This window comes from Dermacentor albipictus, chromosome 3 (genome assembly GCF_038994185.2).
Source record: "Dermacentor albipictus isolate Rhodes 1998 colony chromosome 3, USDA_Dalb.pri_finalv2, whole genome shotgun sequence".
NCBI lineage: Eukaryota > Metazoa > Arthropoda > Arachnida > Ixodida > Ixodidae > Dermacentor > Dermacentor albipictus.
Genome location: NC_091823.1, coordinates 31,859,154 through 31,875,654, shown reverse-complemented (window position 1 = coordinate 31,875,654; position 16,501 = coordinate 31,859,154). Strand labels below are relative to the sequence as shown.

The 16,501-nt window shown below is 43.0% G+C and overlaps 1 protein-coding gene across 10 annotated transcripts in view; it reads right to left on the bottom strand.

Moving 5' to 3' along the window:
* LOC135903133 (treacle protein-like) overlaps positions 1–16,501 on the bottom strand; it is a 63,784-nt gene that overhangs the window by 38,876 nt on the left and 8,407 nt on the right. For 4 of the 10 annotated variants that reach the window (XM_065433542.2, XM_065433551.2, XM_065433558.2 and 1 more), the window contains exons 2-4: positions 8,392–8,600; positions 6,587–6,752; positions 2,970–3,128 (exon numbers count right to left, since the gene is read on the bottom strand). In XM_065433542.2, coding sequence (XP_065289614.2) covers positions 2,970–3,128; positions 6,587–6,752; positions 8,392–8,543 — 477 coding nt within the window. In that variant the 5' untranslated portion in view covers positions 8,544–8,600. Of the gene's footprint in view, positions 1–2,969; positions 3,129–6,586; positions 6,753–8,391; positions 8,601–9,064; positions 9,086–15,973; positions 16,204–16,501 lie in introns of those variants that run through there. The other 6 variants (XM_065433577.2, XM_065433573.2, XM_065433524.2 and 3 more) reach the window with 4 other exon arrangements.

Sequence of the window (16,501 nt, the reverse complement as noted above, 5' to 3'; positions counted from 1 at the left end):
GCCCAGATACTACATTCCTGAGGCGCGCACGTGCAAACAAGTTGGCGGCCCCCACTTCGTGTGCCACAGGTGGAGCTATTCACTGCTTGACTCTTCCCGAAAGTGAAGCGAGAGCCTGGCACTGTTGCGGGTAAAGTGGGTCCCGAAGCAAGACAGCTGTAATGCGCCGTGAAAACCTAGCGGAGTCGCCCTCATCCATCTATTGTGACGACGCATTGCAAGTCAGCAAGGCAAGACCGCAGGGAGAAGTAGCCCTCGGACAATTGGGGAGCAAGCAGCAACCCTCTCCGCCGAAGGGCTTAAAAGACGCCGAAGGGCTTAAAAGACGCCGAAGGGCTTAAAAGACGCAGACTGCGGGAGCAGCAGGGGAGCATTCCTAGGGCATTCCTAGAGCATTCCTTGATTCATCTCTTTCGAGCTTCTTGCCACGGGCCGCAGCGTCCGAGTTGCTGCCGGCCCGTAATGAGTTTAAGACTGTTAATTGACTCTCACTGTAAATAATGTAAATAAACCTCCCAAGTTTTCATCACGACATCCTCCTCAACTCGTACACTGCTAAGCGTTAATATAGGGGGTGTTCAAAACACATAACATTTCGTCACCACTGCCTCCAACACAGTCTTGTATTATTTCTCTGGTTAGCTAATACCAAGGAGTGTCTTGGAGTTCGCTCTCGCCTATGCACACCTTTTGATGCCATAAATACAATTAGGCAAAACAAGCTCGACTGTATTTTTGCATTTAAGCGTGTGCCAAAAGTGTAGTCTTCAAAACTGCAGTGCTGTGTGCTGTTGCAGCAGTGAAGTGCTGCAATCTCGGAGGCCATGCAAAACTTGATGCATACTCTGAACGTTGCCGCAATGTTATAAGTTTGACAGGAAATGCTTGCATGTCGCTTCCTGACCTGTCTTACTGCTCCAAGGAAACTAAAGCACCAATTCAGAGCCGTCCATTTTTGCTTCCTTCCTATACATGTCATGTTGGTTTCCATTAAATAGATGGAGCCGTTACTGGATGGGTGCGATGTGAACGTCCCCTACACCCAGACACCTGCAGACAACTCTGCAGGTCAGTGCCGAAATGAACACAATGATGCGCTTGCTTTCAATGTTGCAAACAGCACAGACAGAAAAAGAGACTTTAACAGAGCACACATACTTTCAAATAATGTTTGGGATTTGCTTTTTGCTGTTTATATGTGTGAACTTCGCCTACATAACTCATGCATTGGTTATTTGCTGAATTTTGCATATAACTGCCCCCTTACTTAATCAGCCACTTAATCAAGGAATTATGCTCTTCACTCTACATTACTTCTTGATGCATTTACTGAAAACATGCAATGTTATCTAAGGTAGATATTTAGCAGATATCTGCCTGGTTGGGGACAATTCAATTAAACAGAAAGAGCCAGTCGGGCTGCGAAACGTCAGGCTTTTAAAGTAAACTTTGGTTGGAGTTTTCTTTCCCTTTAATGCAATGTTATGTACACTCGCTCACAAAATATTGCGGGGTGCGCGAGCGCGTGGCGAAGCGACCCTCCTCCCCCGCTAGCGGGGAACCCCTGGTGTCGAGACCAACGCAATCACGCATGCGCGTCCCTCTGAGACTGCAAGCTTGCATGTTTCCGCGGTTCCTCCTTGCGCACCGGCGGTATCCGAATGCAGCCACGAGGTGCCCCTTTTGCGATTGGCGCTGTGGCGGCTTCAACGGGCAAAACTTCGTTTATACAACAGAAATCAAGAGTTCACTTTCGTCTTGCCTGTCTCCTTCTATAGAGCACCTTTTCTGCCACGCTCTTCTGCAGGAGAACGCCCCGTTCGTATCAAGAAAGAAACAACGAAGATTGGCAACGACTGGTGCAGCGCAGAAAGAAAAATACTTGTGGAGCATGGATGGCTGTAGAGGAGGGTAACTTGCAATCGTCCGTAGCTCTCTTAATATGAGACGCTTCACACAAATTGTGGTACGAATGACTTACTTTAGCTGTACCCTATGCATCTGCAAAATTCGTCTGAACTGCTTCAGGAACCCTTCAATAAAACAACTTTGTAGTGCTGTTTCTTGCATGTTTCGATTCCCTTGTGTGTCCTCTCTTTGCATGGAAAAAACATTCAGCAGACCATGCCAACTCTCTCAATGACAAGTTGTTCTGAGCTACAAATATTGCACCACAGCAGAATGAATTCGTTACACAATTGAAGGTAGTCAGCACATGTGTCCTGTTGGTCTCTGTTGTAACATTGTTTTCGCTGTTCACCCCGAAATTTTCATGATGACAGAAAAGAACTTGCTCAGATTTCTATGTGCCTCATGTAACAACACAATCTAGTTTTTGTTTTAATTTTCTGAAATTATCTATATTAAATTAGCACAATATAAAACATCAACACCAGAAATGAATCGGGTAGCCCAGAGATATGCTCCTCATAATGTCAGCCATGATGTTAGAGCAGGCCCATGCTGGGAACAAAAGAAGACTTGGGACCATCTGTTAAAAAGTTCTTAGGCTACCAACTTTTTTTGTTAATATAGTAACTGAAAAGGATTGCTTTAGGAAAGCAAAGTCACTACTGAAAACTTCACTCCAGAAAATAGGTTTAACACAGTCATTCATGACAAGAGTCCTGCACAACTGTTTAAAGACAGCTTCAAAAGATGCTGGCTCCAGCATTGTCACGCAAGGAATTGTCATACATTGACGTCATGAGCAGCAGTCGCAGGGTGACATGTAGAAATCATCCATCTGAAGGCACAGGTTTGAAGTGTGCCCACCGACCTTAATTAGCCGGCTGAAAAACTACCCAGCTCTCAACCATGCCATTTGGTACACGTGACTAAAGTGTACAGAGAGAATTAACGAAACAAATTGCATGCAGATCCGCACACTTCTAAAAATATAAATTCCAGAGCTGCCCTCTAAACACAAGCCAACTGGCCAAACAATGTGGTCCTCTGCCATCACTTGCCTTGCTTATTGCTGGCACAAGCATGGGCATCTCGGGCGAGCGGGGCCCCCAGCGCTTGGCAGCACTACGCACAGACCGGCGCTCGGGCGAGGGCTCCAGGCACGGCATCTGCCAGTCGTCCTCTCGGCCAGCACCACCTGCCATCAGGGCACCGCTCTCCTGGGTGCCCGACACGCACAAACACGCACACGGTGGAGGAACCCCCATGCCAACAGGCACCCACCCGCCCACTGCCGTCCACCACTGTGCCTCCTGGATCTGACGTCCACTTCCCTCCACGGAGCTTCCCACAGATACCTATACTCCGTCTCGCAAGTCGTTTGATGCACTACTGAAGGTACGAGATGTACACAGTTAATATCCTTGTGCAGCGGAATATAGTTCCAGGCATAACTGTCTGATTGTTGGCACGATTAGAGGGCTTTATGTTTGCTTGGTACAAGATACGTTACAGCGATACATGACATGCTAGGACTTTTGCACATGCACATTGTATAGCGTGAATTACTGTGGTGCTTAACATCGGTAACTGTAATAGCCATCTTAACCATGATTACAAGACAGTGCCCATACAGTACAGAAAGCCCACTTCGAAACAAGTTCGCTCTTGTTACTGGTTCTTTACCCTGACAGCAAGAAATAAGAGGTAAAATTCGGCATCACTTAATCTCATTTCACGCTGAGAACAAACCATTAGGTATGCTTTGTCGCAATTATTGAGAGCGCCTGTTTGTTTTGAGCTGATAAGACTACGGAGGCATCAACGAGCCATATATGTGGTTAGATTTCCAGTTAGCAGATGGTGTCGCAACAATAGCACTGGTGATGTGTTGACAATTCAGAGCACAATAAAGGCCTAATTGTTCAATGCACCACTAATATACTACACTGCTCTAGTATGGTATGTGATGAAGGTGATGAGAAAATGCCAATAGACGCCGAACGGACGGTGCAGTACAGGTGTACCTTTATAAAGGCATTTACCCTTACTGCTGGCTAAGGAGCCGGCAAGGAACTGCTGAGAAAGCATGTAGATGAAGCAAAGACCTGCTGTCACATTCAGGTGGTGCGACGTGAATGAGCATATCTTAAGGGGGGGATTAGACATTCCTATTGGCTAAGCAGTCCTGCAGCTTCCACAGCGCTGTAAATGACTTGTGAGATGGAGTATAGAGAGAAACCTGGCACTGCCATCGGTGCGAGTTCCTTAGAGAGTGCTGTGATCATGAGAATGCCCGCAAGTGGAAGGTTTGGTTTGTACCGAACGGGGCTGGCCTACAACACAGTCAGAGTTGTGCAAATACAGCTTTCTTTCAATCAAATACTCATAATGAGTCTTGGCTCTCCTGTAATACACCTTGCGATAGCTTTTACCCACATGTAATACAACATAAAAACAAAGAAAATGGAAACATATGATTGAAAACAGCGCACTACAATCGCAGACCTTACTGCATTCTTTTCCAAATTTAGCAACCCACCTGCAGTACCATTCAAGTTTAATATAGCCACACACCCTAACAAGAATGCTAATGTTTTAGTAAAAAATAACATAGCAAACTTAGTGTCTTTCATGCAGATGTATCAGTGCCTAAACCACTGTGACAGACAGACCCTTTGTCACTAATCCTGAATGGTGAGCTAATTGTTTGCTAGATTTGTCATACATGTTCCAGTGCAAAATCAAATGGGACATACGACCAACAAGTGTCTGTGTATTCTGTTTACGTCCTGTTTGATTTTGCATTTGTAACATGTATCATGGACCACTTGTCACCAGTTACATCTTCAGAGTGTCCTGACAAGATGTCAATCCAAAACCTTCCCTAGCCAACATTCCCATGCATTAGACAGCACCGCAGCACCACTTTTCTCTCAAGGTGACTGCAGGAAGCCCCACATCTCCCTCCCACCCTCCAACACGCAGACGGTGCAGGCAACAAATGCAGCCCCGCATGCAACACTATATTGGAAAAGACAACCCTTGCTACCGTCTCACAGACAGCAGAGACTTCGTGGCATGCATGCAGACACAGGCAGGGTTCCCCCAACAACCACGCAAACACCGCCTCATTTACTGTACAGCCCCTCCCACAGCTTTCAGTAGCCTCAAGTCATTTAGGATTGCATGCAGCACAACTCCATGCCCCTGCAGGGTGTGCATTTATTTATTTCCCTGAAAATTTTAAGAAGGCACTACAGGCAGTGCCTAAACAGGCAATGCAGCGCTGGTCGGCCTGCTCCCCGCAATTGTGCCAGCTGTTAATCTTGGTGTTGTGTGGGTGCATGTATGCTCTTGTACAGGGAACATGGCATTTGTCAGCAATCAGTGTCTGAAAAACGGCAGACAGGAAGATGCCATGTCGCCATGCTTGGTAGTAAGATTACTGCATAAACCCATTCATCTATAGCTATTTATGGTTAATTTTCATATTTTCATCATTTTTTCAATAGCTTACTAGTTAGACAGCAGTATATGTGAAGTTTCGCCCTTTCACAGCATACCATGACCCTAATTTGGCTAGAATGGACTTAGGATATATTGGACTTTTATTGCTGGATTAATACAGTATGTTGTAATGAGCATCAACTGCAATCCTACGTTGTGTCAGTGACCTTAGAGGTTGAAAAATGTGCCTACAGAGAGAAGAGGGAAGAGGTAGCACTGGCAAGTTCTGCTATACAAAGATCTAATAAAAATGACCAAGCTGCATTTTTCTTTATGTTGAATGCAAATTACCTTTTATTATCAGTCATTGACATCTTGTGAGCTTGCATCATTCACTATAGTAGCACAAGTACTGTGCTATGTTTATGCCATTCTTTAACCTAAAGAAGTGCTGCTCTTAGTATCAGTTACTCCCTCATCCACTTTTACCAAGTCACTTTCTTGTTCACAACTTCAGTAACATTTCTCAGGCTAAAGCTATGACAATTACAAACAAAATGGGTTAAGAAGTTTGTGAAGTGCAAATATGAATTTGAAAGTAGCAGCTGCAAAATGCTCGGTTTTAAACGTTAATCAACTGACAAGCTTAAAATCTCTCTGCGTGTTTCCAACACAGAGTCCCTTTTTCCACCACGGCCCTATAGATTCAAACAAAGGAAGACTGGTATGTTCTGAACATCGCTTTTTTACAGACTTGCTGCCAGAGTGAAAAGTGAGTGTGCACTCACAAACTAAAAAATTTATCTAACTTTAAGCAAACGCTGCTAACAGATGATAAAAGGAATAAATTCAACTATGATAAAAGGAATAAATTCAACTATGCAAATGCTGCCAAACGATCATAAAGGGACTAGATTGAACAAGATATGCCATGCCTTCCTCACATTTTTTTATTTTCGGGTCTCTGCTTTTGAGGTACCAAAGCTGATATGTGCAGTAATTCTCCCTTGAGACACCACAAATATGCATGGACTTGGGGCTGCATGCTGAGAGGCTAATGAAAGCGTGAGGTAGCCATTTTTTTTCTATGCTTCAGTTGGCAATGAGATGTCACCCACAATACCAACCAAAGCACATAACACAGTGCCATATAGAATTTGCCTACATGTGAAGTGCTGGGTAGCCCCACAAGTGCAGCTAGCCAAGGAAACCCTGAGGTTTCACTCACCTTAGCCTGTGAGCCAGGGTTTGAATGGCGTGTCACCAGGCCAGTCATTCCTTCCTGCAAACTATTGGTACAATCGCTCACACCAGTGGGTGGTACAATGTGGTCAACCACTGGCGCTTGCAGGCCCTGGGCGGCAGATGGTTCACTCGGAATGGCAGGCACTTTCCTGCACAAAAACTTTGTGTGAAACCCAGCATAGACACAAAGATCACTGGCCCCATGGGCTGTGCATGATGCCCAAGAGCAGCATGTTATGGGCACATTCACAAACGTGCCTCGACTTCCCTCCCTTACTCCACCGATGGAGAACAGCAACGTTCGTCAACTGAAGTGGTCATTGGGCTTCAATAACACACCTCAGCAATTCCTAAGCTACTGTTTCATAACCAGGTGTTTCCAGCAGCTAGTAAACGTCACTGAATTGGTGAAAATTCCTCCACAAACTCAGTGTGAGCTGATGAGCTATTAGAGCTAACTAGCGCATAAATTTACACAAGGACTGAAGGACAAAAGGGTAAACATGAAGCACTAATAATGCTTTACGCTCCAGCATGCTTTGCCTGTGTATTGCCTTGATCTTAAGCAAAAAGCATATCGGTAGGAAGAATAATCAAAACTAGTTTGCATTGTTCATTACCAAGAAATAGAGCACTGGGACGATGACAACTTGAAGGAAAATGAATACAAACATTGAATGTGAGCACTTAATTATGTCTATCTTCTTGCAAATTCCTAGCCTGCTTTTTCCTCTGTAGTGCAGTGCTCATATGTTTCCCTGAATTAATATAACGCCTTGTGTTTCATCATCCCAGTGCTCTATTCCCCAGTAATAAGCATTAAGTTGCTCATTCTTCACTCGTAACACCTATTTTTGGATTCATGTGTTCAGCTGCTGCCTAGATCCCCCAGAGCCACCGACTCCTTACTGCAGATATCACTGAGAGAAGCATTACTTAAAAAGCCCCTCACTACGTCCCACAGAAACATTATAGACAGGAAGTTGCAGTGTCATCTCAGCAGCATTTTACCACAATAATTTTTTTAATTAGTTTGTTATTAGAGATGGGAAAAATTGAAATGGGGGAATGCCATGCTGCCTGGAGGCATGTTTCACTGCCAACTCTCCCTTTGCCTCGACCAGCATTCACAGGCAATGTTTCTCTTCTGCCTTCTCCCATACTGAATCCAGGCAACTGCAGTACATTTATTTCCCCAGACCCACCACCTTCTTGTTTATTATTTTCTTCCTTCCTTGCTGTGCAGCACACTTCTAGTGACGGTTTTGGCAGACTCCAATAGTCAGACTAGAAGAGATGTGTACTGCTGGGTGTTCCTCCTCTAGCCAGGCCATAGTTCCGCACTGGATGATTTACTGAAGTCATATGCCACAATTGGGGACGTTACAGGCAGAGCGTTTTATGTAGAGGCATTTATCTGTGTGGCCTTGTTTCTCCCACAGGAAGCAGGACTCTCTCTCGAGGAAGGGCATGCGGACTTGCATTTGAAATATCAGCTGTCCTCGCACCGTGCAGTGCCTTGATACATTAATGAAACAATTGTTAGCGCGTGATGTATGCACCACTGTAGTCTGTCTGCAATTCACAGACCTCATGAGGGGCTCCTTCATCAAAGTGATTACTAAATTTGGTGGGCAATAGTCCCTCTCAATCGGCAGAAGACGTGCTTTAAATTGAAACACCTTCACGAGACAGGCCACAAAAACCTTTTGCATACATCATTTCATACAACACAACTAGGCGAGTTGCTTTGCCATCAGTGCTTCAAAGGTTACACTGCCAGCTCACCTGAGACTCTGGTGCGGTGAGACGGCCACCGAGGTACATGCGACCCCAAGTGGGGCCAGGGGGCTGGCCACTATGCGTTTGTGCTGCAGCTGGCTCGGGGGGCACGAGAAGAAACGGCCATCAAGGGGGGAGCACACCAGTGCTGACCACATCGCCCAGCCCAACCTGGGCTCTGCCTCCCTTCTCTGCACTCACTGTTCACACATACACTGCATAAAGGAAAAAAAATGGGGTTTAGTGTCCCAAAGCGACTCACAAGCTGCAAGAAATGCCATAGTCGAGGGCTCTGGACTACATTTCAATTACCTGGGATTTTTTAACATGTCCTTGAGTACATGAGCACTTCAACATTCCTTCTGCCGCCATCAAAATGTGGCTGCCACAGCCGTGAAGCAAACACATGGCCTCAGGTTAATAATAATAATAATAATAATAATAATAATAATAATAATGCTTGCTGCATCATATACTGGGTAAATGGCACAGGGAACAAGCAGTAATAGCTTTCAGAAATGACAGCTTGATAGGGACACATTCCTCCGTACATTGACAGTTTACAGAACAATGTTTTTGTACTATTAAAAATTAAATTCTGGGGTTTTACGTGCCAAAATCACAATTTGATTATGAGGCACGGTGTAGCGAGGAACTACTCTGGATTTATTCAAATCACCTGGGGTTCTTTAACCTGCACCCAGTGCACAGCACACAGGTACTTTTGTATTTTGCCCCCTTCGAAATGCGGCCACCACGACCAGGATTCGACCCCGTGATCTTGTGCTACGTAGCACAACACCATAGCTGTTAAGCCACCGCAGCGGGTCTCTTTGTATTATAAAAAGCGAAAGGTGCAGTAAGGGGGAAAAAAGTTACAAAGAAGCGCTGCAGCTTGCAATTCAAAGCAACATGTAACAAAGAACAGTGAGCACTTTTTTCTTATGACACACAAAGTACATCAATGTGTGCTGCATCAGTTAATTATACAATCAAAGAAACTAAACGAAATTTGAACAAGAAAGTTACAAAAGCATACTGTAATTGGGAATAATATTACGATAATGGGGGAAAACATTAGGAACAATTATATCACATTGCAAAACAAGTATGACGTTTCCTGTATGGCGTGTTTTCTATTCATATACTTTGATCACTTAAACTATTTCAGATTAAATTTAATTATTTAAGTTTAAACTATTTAAGCTATTTAAGAATCTAGGTAGTCTATTCTGCAGTGTTTTTAAACTGCATTGTTTTTACTTTCCATGATTGTTCGCTACATGTCTGATAATGCGTAACATTTCTTTGTAGATAGAGACTGTTTGCATGTTCATAGTTTCCGTTTTAAATGTTTTACAAACAATATAATCAAACAAATGTGTCACAAATACATTATATTTTATTAATAGGCTGTCGGTATGATAATACATAGGCACATTTTCAACAGACCTAAGGAATCTTTTCTCTAATTTATGACTCTTGTGGAAATTTTCATGCGCCGTGATAGCTAAAGCTAGAATAAAACAAGGTGTTGTAGATTAGTATCATAATGTTAGATGGCAGTATGTGGAGATTATAGTAAATAACACCAGATTTTGTGCCAACCTGATCAGCATTAGATCGACGTGGACATCCCATGACATGTATTCTTGAAGTGCAACACCTAACCATCTTAAAGTAGGGCACAATTTCAACATACATTGATCTTAATAAAATAGATTTATTAGTGGATATACCCTTCATTTTGGATCGAAATACTGCTGCTTTGGTTTTACTAATATTAATCTGAAGGCTACTGCATCGTGTCCATTCAGGTAATTTTATTAAAAGCAAGTTAAATACAATTATATGAATTCAGGGCTCAGCTGCACAATGCCATAGCTACTCAGCCATCGCGACGGGTGGCTTCGATTAATTTATTATTAATGTGGATAGGATTCCTTGCCCACTTCAGCCATATTGAGCCTGTCTATCTATCGATCTATCTATCTGGCCTCTTATGCTATCCCAGTGCCTCAAGTTGTCGACCTGCTTGGGCCGCTCTAGAAGTGTGTGCTCCTGGTCGAGATGCTGTCGTGGTCATTCCATTGTCATCATTCTAGCCTCATTATTTTACTCTCGTCATGCCGCCGCTGTCGTCGTCACATTATCTACCCCAACCCAGTTGCCCAAGTTGTCTAATAGCTCAGGCCAGTAGGTACGGGCTTGTGGCATCATCATCATTCCAGCTTCGTAATCCGACACTCATCGTGTCGTCGTTAAGCCATCATGGTCGTTCAATAATCGTCATTACAGCTTCGTAATTGAGCTCGTGATGCTATCGTGGTCACTGAATTGTTGTCATTACAGCTTCGTCATCCGACGCTTGTCGTCACGCTGTCACTTTACCATTGTCATCACTTGAGTAACGTCATGCTGTCGTCGTCACGCCATTGTCACCATCATCATACACTCATCGTCATCCCATTATCATCATAGTTGTCATCATGCATTTGTCAGTATAGTCATCCCACTGTCATCATGCTGACATCGTCACACCACCTTCGTCAATCCATCGTCATTTCTTGTTCACCATTCTACTGTAATCATGCTGTCGTCATTAAATCGTGATAATGCTGTCGTCATGCCATCGCCATCTTTGCATCATCGTCACACACATGCTATCATGCATTCATTGCCATATTGTCGTCGTCATGCCATCATGGTCGTGCGATCGTCATCATTTTTGCTTCTTCGTTATCACCACACCACCGTCGTCATGTCGTCATTCCACAGTCATAATTTAAGAATCAATATGACATTGTTGTTATGCTGTCGTCATTACCCACCTTTGTTGTTTCATCAATATCACTGCTCCTCCCTGATTCCATCGTCACTGAGACATCATACAGATGTCGCCATGCCTCCATGCTCATGGCTGACTTTGGCAAGCGAGTGCCATAACAAAGTGGGACGATATCGGAGTATGAGGCATACAGCCGAATGAACAAGTCTCAGAATGTGTTAAATAAACAGTACTTAAGGAATATGACCTGTCACTACATTGCTCAATTGCTATTCGCATTATCGTCGACAGTCATTATGAGATGAGTTCTGCCGTAATTTTTATTACTATCATTCAGTTTGAAAATGTATATACAAATAGAGAAGGGAAGAAGAGAAGTAGCAAGCTGGCAACTGCCATCAGAAGGAGCACAGCACTTGTGCGCTCTACTGGAAGGAGGGGATAGAAACAGAGATGGCCTAAAGGAAGAAGGAAGAAATACAAGCACTAAAGCTACAGCAAGGCATTTGCTCAGAAAATTTGTTGCCAACCTTTATCTGTGCTGAAGCACAAGAAATGGATATGGGCGCAACACTCAAGATGCTACTTCAGACAAATTTTTGCAACAAAGAGTGGAGCCTATTATATGCTGTAAAGCACTGAACTTTCATGGGAATCTGGCCTATGGTTTTTGCAAATCCAGTGCAGTTCATGAACAATTGGTCCCATGCACTTGAGCCACAATGCACGTTTGACCTGGTACACATTTTGCATGTAAAATTTCATGCCAATCAATTATTCCAAAACTTCGTTTTGGCAAAATACTGAGCTTGTGAGTAAAAAAAGAATGTTCACTATCTGATTTGAGCACTAACCAGTTTTCATGCCTTACAGAGAACTTGTGTCCAGAAAATGTTCCTTTAGATACAACATAGAAGCCGTCCTAACATACAGCTTGGCTCTTTCACTAATTCTCTTTGTTTTACGAGTCTAACTGGTAATCTGCCATGGCTTCTTGCAAATGAAGTAACAATGCAAAAACTAAATGCATGCAATTTTAACAATGGATAACCCGATCATATCCTTAGCCACTCCTCACTGTTTGGGTCACACTGTCAAAGTTACTAATATACATTTCTGTTTTCAAAGTCTATGAAAGGTACCAATACAAGAAGTAGAACACCGCAATCTTACTGTAGTTGCACAAACGACACAATGGAAAGTTGTCACTGACACACAACGAACGGCATAGAACCAGACACAGCCTTAGAAGTTATCTTGCGACTCGCCATAACCTCACTCAATACCATAACTACCACACCGTGATGCTTATAACTGTCCATATGCCATGCATTTCTCAGGCAAATAAAAACTAGGTAAAAAATCACAGGTAAACGTTCGGCAGATATCTGCCTGGTTGAGGACAACTGAATTAAAGAGAAAGAAAACTCCAAGCAAAATTAATTTTAAAATCCGAAATTTCAGAGCCAGACCAACTCCTTCGGGAGTGAGATGGCGTGAGGCGTAGCAGTGTTTATATGCGTTTTCGGCACTTTGACAGGTGCGCAGACAGGCGCGCCTCTCATTTATTTAAAAATTTGTACATCGCACCGAGGTCGCAAACATTCACACTGCCTCAGCATTTTAGTGGGAACAACGGAAATACAAATTTCATAATTCCACAACATTCCTTTGCTCATGCATTCAGCTTTAGGACTTTATCCAAAAATGATAAGGAGGTTGATGACAAGTTTTTTTCAAAAGAGTGAAACAATTTCAAGCATCATAAATTTTTCCTGCCTTATGGCTTGCAGTTTAACCAAGTGGGGTACTACTCTGCAAAATGAGACATGAGTAAGTTGTAAAAAAAAAAAAGCTTACTTAACTTATTGTTTCTACCTATCTTTCAGGTTAGAGCTGTTAAATTAGCTTAAGCCAAATCAAATGCAATAACCATTCCTTGAAAATGCAAAAAGCTTATTTTCACTGGGACCTAGAATGAATAGTTGTCCTTTACAGTTGCTTTGGTACTTTAATTAGTCCTGTACAATGAATACATATCTTCTATTTATGTAATATGAGTCGCAAACATGTAGAATTTTTCAGCACCAGCAAATCAAAATGTCATATCCCCAATGGGACTTTCCAACACTGTCTTCTGTGACACGATTTACTACTTCTTCTGTAAAACCGGGGTTCTTGGCACACACACACACACACACACACACACACACACACACACACACACACACACACACACACACACACACACACACACGCACGCATGCACGCGCACACACACACACACACACACACACACACACACACACACACACACACACACACACACACACACACATAAAACAGCATATTTTGCATGTGGTTATGGTACCTTCACAACTATTTTCAACTCAAAAGATAAAGAGTGATTTTGTTCCCTCACAGTCAGTGATAAGCCTTGGAGGCCAACACCAACTGTCACAGTGGACAGAGAAAACCTCATTATTAAAAAAAAAAGAAGAAACTACATCCATTTATCACCCTTTGGTAAACAGTGTATAAAATAGTGTATGATGCATGTGAAACTTACGAAAAGTTGACGTGGAATGAGCACTGCCGACATTACTACCATACATGTAAAAAGAAAGTTTTACTATTCTGCTTTACAATGCAGCTATTTTATTGCTCTGTGCTGTGGCTGTTGCTGCTACCATAACGTGACTAATGGAGGTAAACAGAAAGATTTTTGACATCTTTCAGAATGTCAGAGCATACAAAAATATGTTGTAGCAAGGTGTCCAGCAACCAATTATTTCTATATGACAAACCACTGAAATAAATGTTATGCCCTACAGCGACGACAAAGCAATTAGTAACCTGGCAAAAAGCTGAATACTTATCAAAAATACTGGGCCACTTGTGATGTCTAAAAGATCAGTTATGTTTCACTGTTATCTGCACAATGAGCAAAACGAGTACAAGGTAAAAGCAGGAGCCAACGTTTCGACAAGTGGACTTGTCTTGAAAAAGACAACCAAATTTCAAGCCACTTCAAGCTCCAACAAGTGGTACGATGAACGAAAACAAGCTTCAACTAATTCTGCTGCTTCACAAAACTGCCTTAAGAAGTGTTCTTCCCACTTACGTGATTACAGCAACCAGGTAAGCTACACAAATTATCTTTGAACAATACTGACAGAAAATAGCAACACAAATGACATCATTTGTTGCACTCGTTAGGATAATTCTTGATTAATGAAAACTGTTGTTGCTACTGAAATGCAACTGCAGTCGCTCTTACAGGACTTCAAGCATGGAGTTACTTGTTGAATAACATTGATTGGTTCAAAGTGTGTAATGCCTCAAAGCAAGGCAGGAATTGTTAGATGGTGCCAGGGTGGAGGGCTTCAGATTAATGTGACCACCTGGAGTTCTTTAGCATGCACTCAGAGCACACTAAACAAAGGCTTCTGATAAATGCAAACTATATGTGCAATTACTACAGTTATGCCCAGTGTAATTAACACTTGGGACCTTTCTATGCTCATTTTGCCACAGTGTTATTAAAACAGGATATGAATACAATGTACAATTAGCAATAAACATTCTGACAAAGAATACATGTATCCCCCTTCTCCTGTAGTAAAACACGAACACATCAAGTTACGACACATTAAATACACCTGCTTAAATTACAGAATGACATAGTTGAATTATATGCAAGTGAGAGTACACCCAATATTACAGTAAAGCAAAACACAATGTAAGACTCTCAAGGCAGCCAATTTTGGCATGTTAAAGTCAGGCTCAAAGCCCCAAGATGGACATAATTTATATTAGACCCATCAGCATCAGTCCTTTAATGATCAAATAGTAATAATTCACTTTCCGGGAAGCTCCAGTCATCAATATACACAATTTCAAACACGAACATAAATATTAAGCTTTCAAATAAACAATACTTCTAATAGTTTTGTAGAAAGCGAAGAATTGTGAAACAAATTAAACGGTGTCAGTACTTTGTGAATGCATCATGTTCCATGTCCTACACCACTCACAATATCTTACATCTGCTTGCACGCACACTCCAGAACAAAAAAATTATGTGACAACAATTTCACATACATGAACTTTACACAAGTTGCACAGCACATTCAATGGAGAGCAACAATAACACCAAAATAGACAACCTGCCAAAAAACATATCAGCTTGTTACAAAACACTGATGGTTGGCATCAAAAAGTAGATGGCAACAAACTATGCCTGCCATATGCATTTACACCCAGCGTCACGCAGTAGGAGGTACGACAATTACATTTGAATTTGCATGTTACGTTAAAAACACAGCATCAAAACAATGATGGCAACAAACCATGCCTACGATACTTCATGCATTCATATATACTCAGCGTCACGCAGTTGGTGGTACAACATTTTGGTAAAATCCGCCATCTTCACAGAAGACGTGCGTAGACCGGGGCCCAGGACGTGCGCAACAACGGGCGCACGCGCGCAGTCATCGCGACTGCAACCTGACATCGCAATAACGAAGAAACTAATGCGCAGCAACAAGAACTCGGGAATGTCAACGCCTCTTTAACATATCTTCCACGGAGCGCGGCTACAAGCGGTGCCGCGCACTTCGCAGGCACGCGCGACGCACGTCCTGGATGGAGGTCGCAGAGCACGCTGCGTGTATTCGGCGACGTCGCTGAGCTTATATGCCCAAAATGGTACTTAACGTGCACTTAATGATTAATTCGCTTGTGTGCTATCGTCACGTATGTCGCCTAACGCGATTAGTGAAACATTAACCTTACCATTGCCACGTGCAGTCATCGCCATGTCTTGTTAACCCTGACCGCTCAAACCACTCCGCAACTACTCTCGCGTCGTGTGGAATCACCTCGAAACACAAAATGCTGCAAGGTGTTTCTTGACGGTCGTTGGTATACTATGTCCAGACGACCTAAACAATTCGGGGGAGAGGCATTTTTCTCTTGTCTGTGGCGTGCGCTACGCGTCCACGGCCATATGACGCATCTTATCAGGTGACCCTTTGTGCGCAGAACTGAAGTCGCGGCTCACACCAGCTAAGTCTATACACATGGCGTGCAAGAAAGCTTGTGCTTCTGGCCCACGGAATAGTTCACGTCCGTTTGGTCAAGTATCGAGTGTAACTTCAGCAACGGCAATTGCAATCGGAAAACATTCAATAATGATCATGAACCTTGTGAAAACATCTGCGAAACATAAGATCCACAAAACATTCAGAGTTCTCTGCAATAGCCAATAGAAACACTCGCTGGGCCACAGCGAAAACGTTAAAGGCAGGTGAAGATGTGTTC